This window comes from Mycteria americana, unplaced genomic scaffold (genome assembly GCF_035582795.1).
Source record: "Mycteria americana isolate JAX WOST 10 ecotype Jacksonville Zoo and Gardens unplaced genomic scaffold, USCA_MyAme_1.0 Scaffold_43, whole genome shotgun sequence".
NCBI lineage: Eukaryota > Metazoa > Chordata > Aves > Ciconiiformes > Ciconiidae > Mycteria > Mycteria americana.
Window position 1 is genome coordinate 1502710 of NW_027445630.1, and position 20876 is coordinate 1523585.

The 20876-nt window shown below is 58.4% G+C and overlaps 2 protein-coding genes across 2 annotated transcripts; both read right to left on the reverse strand.

The window, feature by feature from the left end:
• Window positions 1–7102: 7102 nt before the first annotated feature.
• On the reverse strand, window positions 7103–14927 carry DHX34 (DExH-box helicase 34). Its single transcript, XM_075489963.1, has 17 exons — window positions 14821–14927; window positions 12600–13334; window positions 11705–12016; window positions 11329–11598; window positions 11024–11126; window positions 10708–10925; window positions 10384–10558; window positions 10092–10285; window positions 9799–9900; window positions 9402–9644; window positions 9155–9322; window positions 8964–9075; window positions 8698–8804; window positions 8348–8605; window positions 8041–8217; window positions 7828–7951; window positions 7103–7547 (listed from the first exon to the last, which is right to left on the reverse strand). Exons 2-17 carry the CDS (start codon window positions 13296–13298, stop codon window positions 7414–7416), a joined length of 3396 nt encoding a protein of 1131 aa, XP_075346078.1. The 5' UTR covers window positions 13299–13334; window positions 14821–14927; the 3' UTR covers window positions 7103–7413.
• Window positions 14928–16775: 1848 nt separating this feature from the next.
• Window positions 16776–20753, reverse strand: C5AR1 (complement C5a receptor 1). Its single transcript, XM_075490110.1, has 2 exons — window positions 19995–20753; window positions 16776–18398 (listed from the first exon to the last, which is right to left on the reverse strand). Exon 2 carries the CDS (start codon window positions 18378–18380, stop codon window positions 17328–17330), a length of 1053 nt encoding a protein of 350 aa, XP_075346225.1. The 5' UTR covers window positions 18381–18398; window positions 19995–20753; the 3' UTR covers window positions 16776–17327.
• Window positions 20754–20876: the final 123 nt, after the last annotated feature.

Below are 20876 nucleotides of genomic sequence, written 5' to 3' on the forward strand. Positions count from 1 at the left end.
GGGTGCTCATTTAAGCATCAGGACACCTTAGGGGGGACCCCCAGGTCCCCTCCGACTCGTGGTCTGCAGAGGAACTGGGGTGCCCTTGCTTGGGGGGGTCCTGCAGCTGCAGAACCCTGAGCTGGGGTGCAGGGATGAAACGCAGGCTGGAGCATCCCTGTCCCCTCTGGTCACCGTCCCCATCACCAGCCCGTCCGGAGGAATTAATTGCTTGGTGGTGCAGCCTCTTCTGTGACAGCCAGAAGGATGGTTTGGGGGGGTTTGGTTTTTTTTTTTCCTCCCCATTCCTCTTTTTTTGGGGGTGTTCAGCTCCCAAGGTCTTTCCTCAGCTGCTTTTTGCACCAAAAGTGGATTTGGGGAGCCTGGCAGTCAGCCAGCCCCAGAGAAACGCTGGACCCAGATGAAGTCAGTGCGTGGGATGATGACAACCCATCTGCGAAATGATCTCCTCCCCATCCTGGTGGGACAGGGACCTCTTGGATGGCAACATCTTGCGGTAAGGTTTTGCTCTCTCTGCCCTATGCATCTCCCCCTGCGCAGAGCACGGACATCAACCAGCTGCTTTCAAAGGTCCAGCCCACCCAATAAACGAGTAATTAGTAATTAATTTGGAGCCGGCATTTCTGCATTCAGGGCCAAGGCATTTTTGGCAAACCAAGACCCATTTTTGGGAGGGGATCAGGCAGATTTTTGCAGCAAAGCGTTTGCTCCACAAAGGTGATGCCGGGAGCTGGTGAAACCCTTTGGAGGACGCAACGGTGAGAGGTGAGAGCGTGTGCGTGTCTACATACACACGCAAACACATGGATGTGTTATAAAATACGGCTCTTTCTGGCTCCTGCTTTGCTGCTGGCAGTAGCTGCTCCCCCACCCACTTGTCTTTCCTCCTTCTCCAGCTGCATAAACAGGCGCTTTGGAGACAGCTGAGCTGTCAAGCAGGCAGAGAGTCCGTGTCACGTAGAAAAATGGGAATAAAATTACCACCTGACAGGCTGGCATCACCTCGCCGCCGTCTATCCCCATCGCTGCGACGTGCCGGCGCCGTGTGCGTGGGAGATGGGATGGGGTGGGATCGCTCCTGAGCAGGGATGCACGGGGTGGCCGGGAGCATGGGGACCCCAACCCCAAAGCGCCCAGGATCTTCATCACCTGGGATGGGAGATGAACAGTTGCGTGTCAAAGTCCAGTGCTCTTCAAGCAGGTTCCTTTAGATACTCCACACGAGGAGCTTTTAATGCTTTAACGCCAGATTTACTTATTTGAAGATATTTGACATTACAGGGGGGGTTGGCTTTAGAAAAGCGAGCCAGCAGCCTACTGAAAAATCACAACACAATTGCAATATAGAGCTGAATCGCAATACAAGCACGATTCCCGTTACTGGTCTCTAAATGCTCACCAGCATGATGCTGGGTGTCCTAAGTCAACGCGAAGGAAGACGGGGGTTGAAGCTCTCTTCAAAGCTCGTTTTGCTGGTTGGTTAATTTTTATACTTTATGTTGGGCTGAGTCACACATAACCTTCCCCAGCGTTGGTCTGGCTTGCTCGGGGAGATAATTCTTTCTATGGATTATTTTAGGGAAGGCCAGTTGGCCAACTCAACTGATAGAGCCGTTTATTGACAACGAAGGCCACGCTTGGTCATTCTAGTGTCGGCGTAAGTTCAGCTCCCTTTGCGGTAGCTGTGATCACCTCCTACTTTCTTTGCTGAGCTTCATGAGCACATCATCCTCGTCCATCTTCTCCGAGCCTTCTTCCATCGTAGGAGTTGGTCGTGTGGTGCTGCGTTGGCTGCCCGTCAGGTAGGACGTTGCTGATGGTTGACCCAGGGTCTGTGGGGTAGGAAGGACTCCAGCAGCAGACAGTGGTCCTGAAAGGTTGTCCTGGCAGTGGCAGCAGGAATGGCTCACCAATAAGTAACGTAAATAGCCCAAACTGCCACGTTTCATGTGATTTTGGCTCATTCACTTGAGTCCTGAGGAGCAGATCACGAGCAGGAACCAAATATCATCATTTTGTTGTAGGTCTTAGGATGCTTTATAAAGTCCCAAGTTCTGGACTCACATGCTAATGTGATAATCTTCCCCCTAAAACCACAAATTTTTATTCCCACCCCACTCAACGCAAAGCACGAACCCTAAGGGATCGAGAAAGAAAAAAAAGAAATTCTTCTCTCCTGCTTGATAAGACAATTTTGGGACTTTTGGGGAGCCTTCACGTCTCCGTGGTGGGTCACAGCGTAAGGGAAGGAGCGGGATGCTTGGACGTTGCCTGATTTTCAGCATTTTAATAAAAAGCAGAGGAAAGCTGGGAGCTTTCCATCAAGGAGGGAAAGGCTGCTCTCTGCAGGCTACGAAACAGCATGAGACGCCTGGGCTGGGTCTTACACAACATCCAAAAGCCCAAACCCAGAAGGTCCCTCAAGGAGTGAATAATTTAATTCATTAGCCAAAAATGTAATTATTTTATTAGCATCATGTATTTTTTTATTAGCAACAACGTCAAAAAGAAACCCAACAAAAAACCTTGGAAACTATTGGGACGGACAAATCAAACAGTAGATTTGGGAATGGAATAAGTGAGGGAATAGCAAGACTCTTGGGTCTGGCTTGTTTTGGGGAGGGCTTGGGACCCCCCTTTGCCATGGCAGTGATGTCGAGCAGTCCCGGGACTGACATGACATTTCTTTGCTTCCTGTCCTCCCCTTATAATGGCATTTCACACCTTATAATTGTCAAGTATCGTCACATAAGAACATGGAAGAAGCAGAGAAGTTTCCTCTTGAGAGGATCTTCCACGGACAAATGACTCGGATCCCTTTTCTCCTGGAAATTTAGATCTCAGTTAAAAAAAAAATATACATATCTCTGCTTCAATCCGTTACAAAATTGGCAGAATTCAGCTGGAAGAGGTTTTTTCCCCTCTTTGGATCGCTATTTCACCTGAGGCTGAGGCACGTTGTATCCAGGGGGAGAAATCCCACACCGGGCTTATGGTCCAACCATAAAATCTCAAGTGGATGCTGAGTCAGCATCTCCACCCATCGCTGGGTCATTGGTAATTAATTATGTAATTATTAATGATCTACTTCCCCAGCGTGCACAACCTAAAGAGCTAGCGGGGGGTGAATATCTGCTGGTAAATCTGTGATTTTTAAGGCTGGAGAAGAGAAGATGGATTTCTGCTGATAAATCTGGCTGCCAGCTCTGAATTTTAAGGCTGGAGAAGAGAAGACGGATTCCTGCGGATAAATCGGATGCTCAGGAACCCAAAAATGTGCCAAGAGAGGAGTGGGATGGGATGAAGTTTGCTGGTTTGGAGCTGAACCGGCACACCGGAGAGCATCGCCGCGTGGGGACAAGCTCCTGCGTCCTCCTACCCGCTCCACGCTCATTTTTAATAGGTACAGACCACCCCCTTCCCACTTGACCTCTCGAACAATTAACTGAATTACTCCCAAACTACACGCAGTTTGTTTCAATTAGAGGCTAACGCACTTGCCTCAACCTCCGGGAAAATAATAATAATAATAATAATAATACTGATAATACAAAATTGCAAAGAACAAATGAGGTCGTTCACCAGGGTTGAAGAAGGTGGCTGGATAATTGCTCGGTGTGTGCAAATTGAGATTAAATAAAAAAAAAAACAACCCTCTCTGCTCGTCGTTGCTGGGAAAAAGCCCTCGTTTGCAAAGGGAAAAAATCTCATCTGCTTGTTAATTTTTTTTTTTTCTTTTTTCATTTAAGCGTTGAGCTTTCCTTGGGAGGGCTCAGCCCCTGTGCTTTCTTTTCTAGATCGTCAAAGTTCTTCCATCGTTAATTAAAGGAGTTGTAAGAGGTGGTTTGATGCAGCATTGTTGGCTCCCAAAGAAACGGCCACCTCGATAGTATCGGCTTGTTTTTATCCGGTAAAGGCAACGCACAAGGGCCGGTTGGTGGGAATTGAAGCTCAGAAATTCAGCCTAGAAAGGAAACGTGCAGGTAATTAGCTGGCAGGGTAATTAGCCATGGGTACAGGCTTCCATGAGATGTGGTAAATCATCGTCTCCATCCCAGAGGGTCTTTCGGTAGATGAAAATAAAAAGGGAAAATTCTTTTCTTGTTGGAAATTTGTGATGATGGACTCCTCCAAGCTGAGGCCGGAGCTTGGGTTGAGGTGGATGCTCAGAAACAACCTTCAAAGGAGCTTCATGGGCAGGACGGGGATGTCCCAGCTGGGGGCAAAGAGCAGGCAGCAAGAGAAAATGCTCCAGCCAGGGCAACCGAGCTCAATAAAACACATTTATCCAGAAGGGAAAATTATTTCAATCATTAAAAGGCAAAAAAAATAGGGGGAGAAAGGAGGTTTTGTGCATCAGGGCGGGGGTGCGGCATTATTGGCGTTGTTATAGGCTCTATAGGTGCCATACGGTGAAATTATGAGGATCAGCGCCTTGCTCTCGGTCTAACTTTCTCTGGAAAGATGAAAAATCTGGATTCCCCCCCAAAATCCTTCCCAAATCCTGTTCTCAGCCTTCCCCTCCCCTGCGCCATGAAGGACGGCAGACGGGGACCACCAACTGCTCCGGTGAAGCAGCCTCTAAGAGGACGAGCAGGGCACACGGTGCACCAGTCCCCACCTCGATCCACCCATTTAATTGTCCCGATTGAAAATTAAAGCTCACCCAGCCATCACTGTAACGTTAATTAATGTTAACGAGCAACAGCCAGGTACACAAGGCTATTCTCATCCCACAACAAGAGCTGTTCATCTGTGTCTCGCTCTTATGGGCAGAGACAACGTGAAGAGCAGCATCTCCGGCAGCTTTTTTTTTAAAAAAAAAAAAAAAAAACAAACCAAACCCAAAGTCTTCTGTTTTTAAACAACTTCTCAAACTCAAGTTTAAAGCTCAGGTTTTAAGGCAGCTCTGTGATGCGGTCAAACCATTCGCCACCTTCGCAGCGAGGACACATTGCCGATGGTCAACCTGGTGGCCACCAGGACCCCTGGCTGAGGTTGCCCCATTATCCAGGTCGTTAATGATGGTGATGATCAGGATCAGAGCCAGGATTGAACCCCCCTGAGGTTACACCAGCAGCCAGCTGATGGCTTTAGACCACCGGGGAGCAAAACCAGGGCACAAGCGTGGTCTGATTTGATCCCAAACATCCCAGGGTTACCACGGGGATGGAAATTTGGAGGACTTCATTGAAATTCCAGCATTTTTCTCGCGTAAGACTTGAATTTGTGGCTTTCATTAGTAAAGTAAATTAATCCCACTTCTTTATGGCCGCGGCAGCCTTATTTAATTTTCTGTTATGTAAACGACTTGCTCTAAGCTCAGTTTAAAAGCAACAAGGCTTTGCCGTGGCATTAAAGGCAAGAGTGATATTGTATTTTCTTCACGAGGGTGGTCAACAGCCAGAGCTGGTTTATATTTTATGAGCCTTAACGATTACCGCTGAGGACTGTTGGGTTCTTCTTATTAAGGGGAGAATATGAAGTTCGATTTATTGAAACGTGAGGAGTGGGTCTGAGCTGGTTGTGGGTGGCATTTAGTGGGGCCAGGTGGCCCAGAGCAAAGCTAAAGTCCCCCGTGGCACAGGAACCGGGGACCAAACCGCCACCAGCATCCTGGAAAGCAAAGCCCAGCTTTTTGGGGGGAAACTGGAGGTTTTCAGAGCATCTTACGCATGTGGGACCCAAGCGGCGCGGACTTTTCGCTTCCAGAAACATCAGCCGGGCTCTAATTCACCCTCCATCGCGTAACCTAACGAGGAGGGCAAAGAATTGGGGCTCCTGTAGCCGAAAACGGCAAAGCCAAACCCATCTGCTGCCTGTTGCCATGGCAGGAGCATCTCCCATCCCGCCTCGCTGCCATAGCAACAAGGACTCGTTAGGAGCATCCCCCCCCGCCGTTAAATTGGGGGAGACGGCTCTCCCCGCACCCCGAAAGCCGAGCTAAGGGACGGGCAGCTGCCTGCGGTAAAGGCTCGAATTAGATTCCCCCTGCCCCAAACCAAATAATCTGCTCGGCAAATCGCCTGCTTAATTAATTTCTGCAAGTGCTGTGACACCGCCAGCCGGGAACTACCTGCGCCCGAGCGGGAATTAATTGCAGATAAACCCAATCAAGAAGGGGAGGACAAACAGCGAGTCGCGAATGGTGCGAGCTGCGAGGAAAAGGCGGGGAAAAAAAAAGGAAGAAAATCAATTTTAAAAAGAAAAAAAGGGGACGAGGAAGCGCTCAGCGTCCTTCCCCTTTTTTCTTTTCCCCTCTGCCATCTATTTTATGGCCAGCAACGTGTGCCGAGCCCTGGCGATCATCAATTCCTTACAGAAAACAGTGGGGCTTAAAAAATTTAAAATCCCAGAAAACTCTTGGAGCAGCTCCTTACCCCAAAGCGTCACGAGGCCGGTTAAACCACGCTTATTTGTTATTTGCTTCGCCTGGTGAATAAAATGCAACATGCCACAGAGCTAAAAATACCATCGAATCGCTTTAATTAGAAGGGGCCCCGCTAATAACCCTGCTTGAACCTAATGCAGCGCACAGGCTGATAATTAATGCATTTAAAATGGGTTTAGACAGCTGATAAGTTCCTGTCGTCGCGGCATTTGCCTCCGCAGGGCGCGTGTGGGTGCAAGCCGCCGCAGATTTGCTTTTCTCCAGGTGTTTTCAGCCCAAAAAAAGCGCCGGAGCCAGCCACAATTCATAAGGCAACGTCTCTTATTACGTTAAGGCGGCATCTTCTCGCCGCGTTGGGAGCGAGCGTCCTCTGAAGGGATGCTCGGGTCACTCGTTATTAATATTGGGGGGTTTTGGGGGGTGTTTTTTGAGTCCTGGTGGTGGTAAAGTCCTGGCACGGGCCCCTCTGACGCTTTTCCCACAGGATACAGCAAGAAAAGACGAGGCGGGGATGACGCCGGTATAGGAGTGCCACACACTGGCTGCGCTGCGCCAGGCAGCATCGCAGGCAGGAGACCTCCCCGAGACGCCACAAACATCCCTTGCCCTGCAGCCCCCGATCTGGCTGCATCTGGGGGTGCAGACACTGAACCGGGCACCCACAGGGGCAGGGGAACCCCAACCTCCAGCCACACACCCTGGGCCAGCGCCGACTTTCTCCAAAAAGCTATTTATTTACGTGTTTTTTTTAAAAAAAGGGAGTGAAATCAGGTTGCCCCTACCCGAGGATGACTGGCAGCATCAGCGATGAGCCACCAGAATACCCCTAAAACACCAAATCCCTTTTTGGAGGCCAGACTCACCCGAGAGCAACAGAAGTAGCAGTGTAGGGGGGCTTTCCCCCCGTTACGGGGGTCCCCTGGTGCTCCCAAGGGATGGGGAGGGACCCCGGCATCACGGCGCTCAGCACCATCTCCACCATCACCATCGCCGGCCGGCGAGAGCATCTCGGCAAGCCCCGGTCACCGATGCTGCTTCTTGTGCCGGAGGATTTCCGTGGGGGTGAAGGTGAAATCCTGCTGGCAAACGTCGCAATGGTAGGACCTGTGCAGGGCGGAGGTTTTGGACAAACTTTCGGCCGCTTCTTCCGGAGGGGCTGCGGGAAAACGCAGAGAAAAACGGGGATCAGAAGGAAACCAAAACCCTGCGAGACCCTTTTCTTCCCCCCCCCCCACCATCGCAGCCCCAAAACGTGGCCCTCGGTAGCATTTTGAGGGGTGCTGCTAAAAGCCGGCACAAGTACAGCCGGGCTCACCGCCACCCCTTCTCCTTGCCCACGGAGCAGAGATGCCACCCGGGTTCCCCCCAGGGAAAATCCAGCCTGGTTCTCCCCGATCGTCCCTTGTCACAGCTCCGGGTGGGGGGACACGACTCACCCTCGGAGGGCCGGCAAGCGTTTTCGTGGCACATGCGCTCCAGGGGGGTGAAGGGCATGTGGAGATCGCAGTAGGGACAGGTCCAGAAGCTCCGCAGGCAGTCGCTGTAGAGGTCCGTGTCCGTCTGCGGGATACGAAGGGCGAAAGGGATGTTCGGACTCCCTCGGTGGGGTGGCAGGCAGAGCAGGCAGGGCGGGAGAAGGGTGTACTCACAGCCAGGCAGTTGTAGGTGAGAAAGTCGGTCACCCTGTGGCCGCCTTTCACCTCGTCGGGCTTCATCTCCGTCCCCTGGAAGAGCCCCGGGAGCCGGGGAGCAGCAGCCACGGTTTGGGGACCGACGTAGAGGTTCTGTTTCTCCAGCCCGGTGAGCTGGTGCAGGCGGTAAGGCACCTGCAAGAGGACGTGGGGATGTTGCGGGGACCGCACCAGCTCCCCTCATCCTCCTTTCTCAGCCGTTGACCTGATGCAAGGCGCCGGAGATGGATTAAAACCACCTCCACGGCGGTCACGGCCACGTCACCTCTGTCTGCAGGAATTCCAGTAGCCCCCGGGTGAGCACGGATACGTCCCGGGAGCTCGGCCGGCGGCCCGACTCCTCTCCCCGACCTTCCAGCAGCTGGTGGAGGAGTTTTTCCCAGGCGGAACGAAGCTGCAGGGCCGTGGAGAGCAGGCGCAGGGCAGAGTCCGCATCGGGGACGGTGATCTCCAGCCATCCGTCCGCTACCAGCCGGGCGCAGTCCGCGCTGGTGTCCAGCGAACGGGAGAAGAGCAGGAGAGCCTGGAGGAGCAAAATGCAAACGGTTTGGGGTGATGAAGGCTACAGGAGGGCACGGAGAGGAAGAGGAGGGGAGCAAAGAGCCGAGCGCTTACCTGTAGGGCTGGTACCCGGACGCAGTTCACCAGGTAGGGCTTGTTGGTCTCCAGGAGCGAGACAAAGGCGAGGAGCTGGTGGTGGCAGCTCAACCCCTCCTTGAGGTCTGCAGGGGCAACAAGGGGCGTCTCAGCCGGACCCCAAACCTCTCCCCGTCCCCAGCGCCCAGGATTTGCCAAACCCCGAGGCCGGCAGTGCTTTCACCCGACGCGGAAAAAGCCAGGGAGAAGCAGAGCCAGTTTCTCCAGGATTGGGGTTGTCCCACCTTTGGTCCCACCGCGCTCCGGTCCTTCCTTGGCGTGGAGCAGCTCCGGGCTGGTTGCGAAGACGCAGGTGGGATGAAGCACGACGCCCTGCTTGTTTTTGGTGTGAAAAATCTGCAGCAAGAGGAAAACAAGGGTCGAGGGAGAGCGAGGGGCTGCGGGGTGGGGGACAGGGCAGGGGGAGGATACGGACCTGATCGGAGTCCTTGCGGCCGCTGTTGAGCTGGTCAGGCACGGCCAGCTGGGGGTAAAGCCCCCTGCACAGCACCAGCTTGAGCAGGGCGAGCTGCGAGGAGGAGAGGACTGAGCTGGATACGGCCTGGAGCTCCTCCACGTTGTGACGGAGCTTAAACTTGACGTCCTGCAGAGATAGAGAGAGCGTCAGGGGCCCGGATGGCCGGATCCTGCCTCCCAGGAGAGGAGACGGATGCGAGGGTCACCTGGATATCGATGCTGCGCTCCCCCTTCCCGCGGGTGCTGCCACCGTCGTCGTCCTCCTCGCCGGAGGAACCGTCCGCTCCATCCTGCAGCCGCAGCACCTTGCGCTTCCGACCCTCCGTCTCCGCGTGGGAACGCCACAGCCGGTGCAGCTCGCGGCGTTCCCGGTGCCGGCTCTGCCGGCTGTAGCTGTCGCTGGGCTGGCTGGAGGCTTCCTCCAGCAGCTGGTGGTTTCGGAGAAGCTCCTGGCGTGGTGGGGAGAGGGTTGCTGAGCCCCCCCGGCCGGGAGATGAGCAGGTTGGGGGCGCGCGGGCAAATTCAGCTCTCCTCCACACCAGCAACGCCCTCCCCGGACCGAAGGCAAACCGCGCCCCGAGGCCGGATCCTGCCCCCCCTCACCTGAAACTGGCGCCGCAGGTTGGCAGCCTCGTAAAGCCGATGCTCCTCCAAGCCTCGCCGCCGGCACCATTTCCGAGAGCTGCCGCTCCGCTCCGATTTCACCTGCACCGGGACAGCACGACTCAGCCCCCAGCAGGGACGGGCTGTCCTTCGCACCGCTCCCTGCACCCCGAAATCAGCCCCCGCCACCTCCCAGCAGCCTCCTGCATGGACGCAAGCACACCCCACGCCAAAACCGAGTCTCGCCAAACCCCGAATGTGGCTCATCTCCCCTCCCGAAGCAGGAATCCCACCTGGACCCACTCGTTGAAGACGTTGAGCAGCGTCAGGGGGTCGCCGTGGGGGCTCTCGAGGGGCCGTCGGGCCGTGGCGCAGTCAGGGTTGGGGTGAGCGGGTCGCAGGAAGGGGGATTGCACGCTCAGCGCCGCCGCCACGGTCAGGGTGGGCTCGGCCAGTCCAAACAGCGTGCCCAGGACCAGCATCTTGCCTGCGTGGTGAGGGCAGGGCAGGCGGTGAAGGCAGGGGAGACCCCCGCTCCTCGCACCGTCATCTCTGCTTCGAGGGGGGGGCCCCCAAATTACTCACCGACCACCACGTCCACCGGCAGCTGGGCTAGCAGGTTGCCGATGGGCGTCAAGTCTTCAGCCTCGTCCAGGGCTCCCTGGTCCCTCAGGTACCGCACGGCCGTCTCCAGGCTGGACGAGGGAGGTGGCTCCAGGAAGGGGAAGGTCCGGGGGTCACCCAGCCCCATGCTCTTTAACTGCGAGAAAAGCACACGTACAACGAGCCCGGCGGTTTACAAAGCCATCACACCCCGACGCTCGAGCCACAGCCTGGTCTCACGCTTGGCTGGCTGGGTTTCCCCACTGAGAGCTTCCCAAATCTTCACCGAGGAAACCCCAACTTTACCTGGAGCACCAGAGCATCAAGCGCTACCCGTTGGATCTCCGGCACGGGATAAGGGGAAAAGGCGTCGTAGTCGGATTCGGCATAGAGTCGGTAGCAGACGCCGGGGCCGGTCCTGCCAGCACGTCCCTTCCGCTGCTCGGCGCTTGCCCGGCTGATCCAGAACTCCTGCAGCCGCTGAAGTTTGCCCTGAGGGTCGTAGCTCATCTCCTTCACCTTCCCTAGAAGGAGCAGGACGGAAGGAGAAGCTCAGGGCAGAGCAGGAGGAAGGGAGAAGCTTTCCCACCAGCGGAGAGGGGCATTGGGAGGGGACTTTTACCAGAATCCAGGACGAAGCGCACGCCGTCGATTGTCACCGAGGTCTCCGCAATGTTGGTGGAGAGGATGCACTTACGGACACCGGGAGGGGGCACGTCAAACACCTGAAGAAGGAGAAACGATCGTCCTATGTCAGTCTGGCCATCCCCAGAGCAGGAAGAAGGCAAATACAGGTTGCACCCATCGGTTGCACCCGGAAAGCACCCGCAATCAGGGCGCAGCCAGGCCGAGCTCCGAGATTTTTCGCTCTGTGATACGCCAGGGTGCCGAATCCCACCCCGATCTCAGGGTCAGACCTTCACCCACCTTGTCCTGCTCCGCGACAGAGAGGGTGCTGTGCAGGGGGAGCACAATCCAGCGCTGGGTACGCGCGGCGTAAGCCTGCGCCGCCTCCAGCACCGCCCCGATCTCGGCCACTCCGCTCAGGAACACCAACAGGTCCCCGCGTTCTTCCGGCGGGTACTTGTGGTCGATGGCTTGCAGCACCCGCAGGTACGGGAGGGGATCCAGGCGCTCCGATTTCCCCGATTTCCCGACCGCGGACGCTTCTTCCTTAGGGATGGGTTGGTAGATGACCTGCAGGAGCAGAGACAGGGAGGACGCTGCCTCCAGGTAAACACAGCGAGAGATTCACGCCCGCCCCGTGCTGGGATTCATCCCCAAAATCACCCTCTGTCCTCACCGAGATGGGGAAGATCCTTCCTGGCACCTGCAGCACCGGGGCACCCCCAAAGTACCCCGAAAAAAGGCGGATATTGATGGTCGCCGACATCAGCACCAACTTAAGGTCCGGCCGAGCGGGAAGGAGCCGCCGCAGGACCCCCAGGAGGAAATCGCTGTGCAGATGCCGCTCGTGAACCTCGTCGGCGATCAGGACGTGGTACCCGGGCAGCGTCGGCTCCCGCTGCACCTGCCGCAGCAGCAGCCCCTCCGTCAGGAAGACGATCTTGGTGGCGGGCGAGCGGGTGCTCTCGAAGCGGATCTGGTAGCCCACCTGCGGCAGGAAGAGCAGAACAGAATAAAATAGAATAAAATCGAATCGACCAGAATATTTCACTTCGAAGGGATCACAACGATCATTTACTCCAACTGCCTGACCGCTTCATGGCTGACCAAAACTTAAGGCATGTTATTAAGGACGTTTTCCTCTTAAACGCCGACAAGCGGGGGGCATCGACCCCCCCACGCCTCTCGAGGTGTTTGACCGCCCTCTCGATAAAGAAATGTTTCCTAATATCAAGTCTGAACCTCTCTTGATAGAGCTTTGAACCTCTTGTCCCTGTAAAGAATCAACGGCACCTCGCGCTTCAGCATCCAGAGCATTGATAAAAATATCTTTTTTTTAATATATATTGATATTTTTAATATTTTTTGAACAGGATTGGCCCTGGATTTAAGCCCTGAGGAACAGCACTGGCAACCGGCCACCAGCCAGATGTAGCCCAGTTCACTACAACCCTTTCCTTCACCCAGTAACACCCAGTAGCAGGGTGGGAAGAAACCAGCAGTGCTCAACAGCTCCCAGTTACCCCTAAACCGGCCAGGGAAATCACCAGTCGCCGGCCCACGGAGCTCACCTGGTTTCCGTACTGGTGCAGGCTCTCGAAGCCCACCCGTTTGGCCAGCGAGATGCAGGCGATACGGCGAGGCTGGGTACAAGCCACGTGGCTATAACCGGCCGCCAGCAAGAATTGAGGCACCTGCGTGGATTTACCGCAGCCGGTATCGCCGGCGATCACCACAACTTGGTTTTGAGCCACGGCACGCAAGAGCCGGTCCCGGTATTGGGCGATGGGAAGCGCCGCTCGCTCCCGTTGGAGTTTGGCCAGTTTGGCGAAGCTTTGTTTTTGGGTGAAGTCCAGGTAGTGCAGCAAAGCGGCGCGAAATTCCGAGAGGCGTTCCTGGGGCACGCCGGAGTCTCCTCGCCGGCCTCGGATCGCTCCCTCCACGTCGGCGCTCAGCACCGAGAGGTTGATGCGGTACCGGGGGTCGTATCGGCGGGGCAGGTCGAGGCGGCGGGCGGCAGCGGGGGGCTCTGCTTGGTCGCCGCGGCTGGGGGTTGGTTCGCGTTCGGTTCTCCGGCTCTGGAAACGCCGGAGGCGCTCGAAGAAAGCCCAGAAGTTGCGGACGTCCTCGGAGCCGGCTCCGAAGTAATCCTGCTCGCGGAAATACAGCTCTTCCAGCCGGCGCCGCGTGGCGGGGCAGTCCCAATCCCACTGGGAAGGCGAAAGGTCCCGCTCTCGCCGCCGGGATCTGCTCTCCTTCTCCGGTGGCATCTCCACGGTGGGGCAGCGGGTTCCGGAGCCGAGGACCTGTGCCAGGACGGCGGCTGGTGTGAGGTGGGGGCCTGTGCCCAGCCTCGGCTCATCCGAGGGGTCTGGGGGTGTTGGGGGAGCAGGGTGCGACCCTGCTTGGCCCTGGCCGTGTCCCCAGCCGTCCCTCCACCCTGGTGAGCTCCGCTACCACCAGAGCCTCCTCCGTGCCCCCAGTCAGGACCCCCAGCATCCCACATATTCCAGGACCCCCCGTACCCCAGCCTAATCCCCTAGGACCCCACATAACCCAGCTCAGCCCCCTGGGACCCCCACACACCCCAGCCTAGACCTCTGGGTCCCCACACACCCCAGCCTAGACCCCTGGGCCCCCCATGCACCCTGTCCCAGCCCCCTGGGCCCCCCAAGCACCCCAGCCCAGTCCCCTGGGACACCCGTGCACCCCCATCCAGCCCCCTGGGACCCTCGGACACCCCATATCAGCCCCCTGGGATCCCTGTGCACCCCAACCGAGTCCCCTGAGACCCCACACACCCCAGCCCAGACCCCTGGGACCCCACAAACCCCTGTCGAGCCCCTTGGGACTCCCCACAACCCAGCCCAGCCCCCTGTGACCACCATGCACCCTGTCCAGCCCCTTAGGACCCCCCAGAACCCGGCCCAGCCCCTTAGGACCCCACACACCCCATCCCAGCCCCCTGGGACCCCCACACACCCTGTCCAGCCCCGTGGGACTCCCCACACCCCAGCCCAGCCCCCTGGGACCACCACGCACCCTGTCCCACCTCCATGGGACCCCACACACCCCAGCCCAGCCCTCTGGGACCCCTGTGCACCCCATCCCAGCCCCCTGGGACCCCCACACACCCTGTCCAGCCCTTTAGGACCCCCCACAACCCGGCCCAGCCCCCTGGGACCCCACACACCCCATCCCAGCCCCCTGGGACCCCCACACACCTTGTCCAGCCCCGTGGGACTCCCCACACGCCAGCCCAGACCCCTAGGACCACCATGCACCCTGTCCCACCTCCATGGGACCCCACACACCCCATCCCAGCCCCTTAGGACCCCCCAGAACCCGGCCCAGCCCCCTGGGACCCCACACACCCCATCCCAGCCCCCTGGGACCCCCACACACCTTGTCCAGCCCCGTGGGACTCCCCACAACCCAGCCCAGCCCCCTGGGACCACCATGCACCCCTGTCCCACCTCCATGGGACCCCAAACACCCCATCCCAGCCCCCTGGGACCCCCCCACACCCTGTCCAGCCCCTTAGGACCCCCCAGAACGCGGCCCAGCCCCCTGGGACCCCACACACCCCATCCCAGCCCCCTGGGACCCCCCCCACACCGTGTCCCAGCCCCCTGGGACCCCACACACCCCATCCCAGCCCCCTGGGACCCCCCCACACCCTGTCCCAGCCCTCAGGAACCTCACGCCGGGCCCGGCTCCCTGTGGACACCCCCACACACACGTCAGGCCGGCTCCCCACCGCCTCAGGCCCGCCGGGACCCAATTTCCTACCCGGCCCCGGCCCAGCAGGCCCCTCTCCGGCCCCGCCGCCTCCCCGGCAGCCGCTGCCCCGGGGCCGGGGCCGCCCAGGCCCGCACCCGCCGCCCAGGCCCGGCCCAGGCCCGCACTCACCGACCGGGCCCCGGCGCCGGGACGTACCACGCGCGGCCGCCAGAGGGCGCCCGAGCAGCGCCGCCGTGTGGGGAACGGGGCGTGGCTAAGGAAAGGGGCGGGGAAAGGGGCGGGGCGTCATCGGAGCTGCCCGACGGGGCGGGCGGGGGCTGCGGGCAGCGCTGTGCCCCGCTGTCCCCAAGTGTCCCCAAGTGTCCCACTGTCCCCAACCATCTCTGCTGCGTCCCCCTGTCTGCACTGTCCCCGACCATCCCCAGCCATCTGGGTGGTGCCCGGCTGTCCCCAACTGTCCCCGCTGTGCCCGCCGTCCCCACCATCCCCGCTGTCCCCAACTGTCCCCACTGTGCCCAGATGTCCCCAACCATCCCCGTTGTGCCCCACTGTCCCCACCATCCCCAAACGTCCCCGCTGTGCCCATCCCTGTTGTGCCCAACTGTCCCCACCATCCCCGCTGTGCCCAACTGTCCCCGCTGTGCCCACTGTCCCCACCATCCCCGTTGTGCCCAGATGTCCCCAACCATCCCCGTTGTGCCCCACTGTCCCCACCATCCCCAACCGTCCCCGCTGTGCCCATCCCTGTTGTGCCCAACTGTCCCCAACCATCCCCGCTGTGCCCAGATGTCCCCAACCTTCCCCAGTCGTCCCCACTGTGCCCATCCCCGCTGTGCCCAGCTGTCCCCAACTGTCCCCACCATCCCCAACCGTCCCCGCTGTGCCCATCCCTGTTGTGCCCAACTGTCCCCAACCATCCCCGCTGTCCCCAACTGTCCCCGCTGTGCCCACTGTCCCCACCATCCCCGTTGTGCCCAGATGTCCCCAACCGTCCCCACTGTGCTCAGCTGTCCCCACCATCCCCATGGTGCCCCACTGTCCCCACCATCCCCAACCGTCCCCGCTGTGCCCACCCCTGTTGTGCCCAACTGTCCCCAACCATCCCCGCTGTGCCCATCCCCGCTGTGCCCCACTGTCCCCAACCTTCCCCATGGTGCCCCACTGTCCCCACCATCCCCAACCACCCCCACTGTGCCCATCCCTGTCACGCCCAACCATCCCCAACTGTCCCCATTGTGCCCAGCTGTCCCCAACCGTCCCCACTGATGCCCAACTGTCCCCAACCATCCCTGCTGTCCCCAGCCATCCCCGCTGTCCCCAGCCATCCCCACCGCGCCCATCCCCAACCATCCCCGTTGTTCCCCACTGTCCCCATCATCCTCAGCCATCCCCACTGTGCCCAGCCCCATGGTGCCCCACCGTCCCCACTGATGCCCAGATGTCCCCAACCATCCCTGCCGTGCCCATCCCCATGGTGCCTGCCCCACTGTCCCCACCGTCCCCAACGATGCCCAACTGTCCCCAACCATCCCCACCGTGCCCATCCCCAACCCATCCCTGCTGTCCCCCTGGTGCCCAACTGTCCCCAACCCATCCCCGCTGTCCCCCTCGTGCCCAACTGTCCCCAACTATCCCCACTGTGCCCAACTGTCCCCAACCCATCCCTGCTGTCCCCCTCGTGCCCAACTGTCCCCAACTATCCCCATTGTGCCCAACTGTCCCCAGCCCATCCCTGCTGTCCCCCTCGTGCCCAACTGTCCCCAGGGCAGGCAGCACCTGGGTGGTGAAAAACAGAGCCACCTCAGCCACCACCCTCCACCAGCTCCCAGCCCCACGAGGTGAAGCAAGACCATGGGGCAGAGTTTACCACCAACCGCAAGGACGTTCCAGGGGAGGGACACGCTCTACAGCACTTATTGCATCACCCGCGAGCTCAAAATCTGCTGAGACAGCAAAAATCTTGCCCAATAAAGGACCAAAAAGGAGAACCAAGGGACTGAGCGTCTTGCTCAAGACTTGACGGAGCTTCAATATTTATTGGCGACGGTGGAGGCAGCTACGGTGAAGTCAGGGGGAGCGTGAAGGGCAGCCAGCCCCCCATCAATGGGGTGGACTTGAGTTTTTGGGGTGACGGGGGAAGGGGGTGAGCTTGCAGGTGGGCTCACCCACATCTTGGACCTCGCTGGGTGGTGGAGATGTGGGGCTGAGAGGGGTTCACGGGGCAGCACAACTGTTATGGGGCTGAGAGAGGGGAGGAGCTGAAAATAGGGTCCATGCTTGGGCTGAAGAAGCAGAAGAACGTGGTATTGCATGCAAGGACAAAGTCCTCTTGCTGCTGTCAGGCCACCGAGGAAGCCCGGAGGAGGTCCCCAGGGGTAGGTGGACACACAACTTCTCCAGCCTGTGACCACGTGGGGCAACTGGTGGGGAAAGGGAGCCATGGAGGCATCTTCTTCTCTCTACGAGGCCCAGCGGGACCTCCAGGAGAGGAGGAGAAGGTGATGGCCTCAAGCAACACAAGCAATGTTCCCGCCCTGGAGCCACCTCACTCCTGGTCACACTGTGGTGCTGACACTTTGGTCGTCTCTGGTGGACCTGGTCTTCATCCTGCTGTCCCCCATGGTGCTGGTGGGGTCGTCACTCAGCACACCCCGCAGCACGGCTCTCCAGGAACGGTGGAACTTGTCCTTGAAGTCCTGGCCCATGATGACGTAGATGATGGGGTTGATGCAGCTGTTGATGTAGGCAATGCCGGCCACGATGGAGTCAGCTTCCAGGGCACCCTTGAACAAGCTGGTGTGAGGAAGGGTGGAGGCCAGGATCAACCCCACGATGTGGAAGGGCAACCAGCACACGAAGAAGCTGATGATGACCACCAAGACGAGCTTGATGGCTTTCTGGGAGCGGGCAAAGCCCTTGCTGTGGATGCGGGCCAGCAGGAGGCTGTAACAAGCCGTGATCACCACAAAGGGCACCAGGAAGCCACAGACGAAGCGGGTGACAGCCGTGATGAGCTCGGTGAGGCGCTGGTGGTGCCCCACGGCTTTGTAATCCAGGACGCAGGTGGTCTTCTCAGAGAAGGTGTCAAAACGGGTGGTGCGGAAGATGAAGGAGGGAAGGGTGAGGAGCCCAGCCAGGAACCAGGCGGCCGTGCAAGCCCCCCGGGCCAGCGCCAGGGTCCGGTGGTTTTGGCACCACACCGGCCGCATCACCAGGGCGCAACGGTCAGCGCTGATGGCCATCAGGAGGAGGACACTGGCGAACATGTTGAGGATGGTGAGGGAGGGCACCAGCTTGCAAGCGAAGCGACCCAACGGCCAGTGGTGGTCACGGACCAGCGGCAGGGCCAGGAAGGGCAAGGCCAGGCAGCAGAGGAGGTCGGCCACGGAGAGGTTGAGGAACCAGACGCCGTTCACCGTGCGCCGCAGCTCGAAGGCGGTCACCCAGATGACAGCCCCGTTGCCCAAGACGCCCAGGAGGAAGATGAGGGCGTAGAGCACCAGGATGGCACGGTAGCTGTGAGGGACTTCATAGTCATCGAGATCATATATGGAATAGTCATCCCAGTTGGAGTAATTGAAGGTATAATTGGGCGTTGAGAAGTTCATTGTCCACCAGCTCCCAACCTAGAAACCACATTCTGTTAGACCATCACTATGACACAATGGTTTGGGTTGAAGGGACCTTCAAAGATCACCCGGTCCAACCCCCTGTCATGGGCAGGGACATCTTCCACTAGATCAGGTTGCTCCAAGCCCCATCCATAACATCACAGAAAGGTTTGGGTTGAAGGGACCTTCAAAGATCACCCGGTCCAACCCCGTGTCATGGGCAAGGACATCTTCCACTAGATCAGGTTGCTCCAAGCCCCATCCATAACATCACAGAAAGGTTTGGGTTGAAGGGACCTTCAAAGATCACCCGGTCCAACCCCCTGTCATGGGCAGGGACATCTTCCACTAGATCAGGTTGCTCCAAGCCCCATCCATAACATCACAGAAAGGTTTGGGTTGAAGGGACCTTCAAATATCACCCGGTCCAACCCCCTGTCACGGGCAGGGACATCTTCCACTAGATCAGGTTGCTCCAAGCCCCATCCATAACATCAAAGAAAGGTTTGGGTTGAAGGGACCTTCAAAGATCACCTGGTCCAACCCCCTGTCATGGGCAGGGACATCTTCCACTAGATCAGGTTGCTCCAAGCCCCATCCGTAACATCACAGAAAGGTTTGGGTTGAAGGGACCTTCAAAGATCACCTGGTCCAACCCCCTGTCATGGGCAAGGACATTTTCTACTAGATCAGGTTGCTTCAAGCCCTGTCCATAACATCACAGAAAGGTTTGGGTTGAAGGGACCTTCAAAGATCACCCGGTCCAACCCCGTGTCATGAGCAAGGACATTTTCTACTAGATCAGGTTGCTTCAAGCCCTGTCCAACCTGACCCTGAAGATCCACAACTCCTCTGGGCAACCTGTTCCAGCATCTCACCACCCTCATCATAAAACATCTCTTCCATCTCTCCATCATCATCTCTCCCTCCATCCAACGGTCCTCTCCCCTCATGGAAAAAAGAGGCAGCACCTCCAAGACCAACCCCGGTGAGATGCTCCTCAAGAACGTGTGGTGCAAGCACCCCAAACCGCTCAGCTTCATGGTTTCCCTGTGTGTCCCCCCCCACCCCAGTCACCAAGGAAATAGGCATTTCCCCACTTCCTCGCCGAGCTGCCTTCAGCCCTGTGCCGCAAGAAGTTGGATGAGGAAATGGCAGGGAGGCTGCAGCTCCGGCAACTTCTCCCAGCGTCTACTGGGTGGGTGCCACGGGGGACGATTTGGGTTTGGCTCTCGAGCCCCGGGGGAGAAAGAGAAACCTCGCGGTGCCCAAAGCGTCACCCACACCAAGAGCGGGGGGAGGAAAAAAAGCCGTGAAGAAGGAGGAAACCACGATGAACGTCTAGGGTCCTCCGATGGCCGGCTGAGCAACCCAGAGCATGAGAAGAAGGGGTAAGGAGGAGATAACGGTGTCTCCAACCATCACCCAAGACCTAAAAAGAAGCCACCACCACCTCACCGCACGCCCTCAGCGGGGAAATTCCATCCCATGAGCAGAAAGATGGAGACTGCCTAAAGCCCGGCTTTACCCCCACGGCGCCGGATTATTTTTTTTTTTATTTTAGGCGAAGGGAGAGAGTCTCGCCCATTGCGCGCCCCACCAGCCGCTCACCTGGGTCCTCGCCGGCTGTAGCCGTGCTCCCTGGAGACGAGCGGATGGTGCCGGGCTTTTATACGGCAACGAACAGGAAGCAACGCCGGGGGGATGGGGAAGAAATAATCGGTGGAGGCAAAAAAAAAAAAAAAAAAAAAAAGAAGAAGCCACAGGGTGGGCTGGGAGGGGCAGCAGGGCCGGGAAAGCTTCGTCTCCGGGTGTAGAGAGGGGGGATAGCGCAGGCGGAGACCCCTTTGCGGCGGAGCCGAGGAGGGGGAGCCGGCGGCAGCGAGAGGAGCTGGAAAACGAGGTGTCAATCCCAAAAAGGTGATTTTTTTTTTTTTGGAGGGGTATCGGGCTCGTTTCAGCTCAAAGGCGACGGCCGGGGAGAGCCCGGGGCGTCCCTTGTCCGTCCTCGTCCCCCCCGTGGCCGGGGAAAGCTGAGGGGTTTTGTGGGGACCCCCCCCCGGTGCGGGGGACATCACCAACCATTGCCGCGGAGCCAGGGGACTTCTCCTCTCCCAGCTGGGACCTGCTGCACCCTGAGCGTCCCCACCGGTCCCCGGGGACGCAGGGGGAATCAGGGGACAGCACAAAGTCCCCCGGGGGGGGGGTGGGATTAGGGAAGAGCCCTCCTGCTCTTACGCTCCTCATTTCACCCCAAAAGCTCCTCCAGAGCCCCTGCGCTCCTCATTTCACCCCCAAAACCAGGACCCCCCCCCAACAGATAACAGGCACGGGGGGGCTTCACAGCCCCGGCAAAGCTCGGCAGCCCCTTCCTGCGGTCCGGTGTCGGCCGGGCAGCCCCTTGCCGGTGCCGGGACCCGCCCAGCCTTGAGAAGGGGACCCCCATGAGCAAGGGGGGGACCCCAACAATAAGTGGGGGGGGCGGAGGGACGC

What these genes read in the sequence shown, in the direction of transcription:
- DHX34 (XM_075489963.1), bottom strand. Translation starts at nt 13,298, where the DNA reads ATGCCACCGGAGAAGGAGAGCAGATCCCGGCGGCGAGAGCGGGACCTT. An exon ending in TTGATGCTCTGGTGCTCCAG is followed by an intron (nt 10,559 to 10,707) that starts GTAAAGTTGGGG and finishes CTTTTCTCGCAG; the next exon opens with TTAAAGAGCATGGGGCTGGG. An exon ending in TCTTCAACGAGTGGGTCCAG is followed by an intron (nt 9,901 to 10,091) that starts GTGGGATTCCTG and finishes GTCCCGGTGCAG; the next exon opens with GTGAAATCGGAGCGGAGCGG.
- C5AR1 (XM_075490110.1), bottom strand. Translation starts at nt 18,380, where the DNA reads ATGAACTTCTCAACGCCCAATTATACCTTCAATTACTCCAACTGGGAT.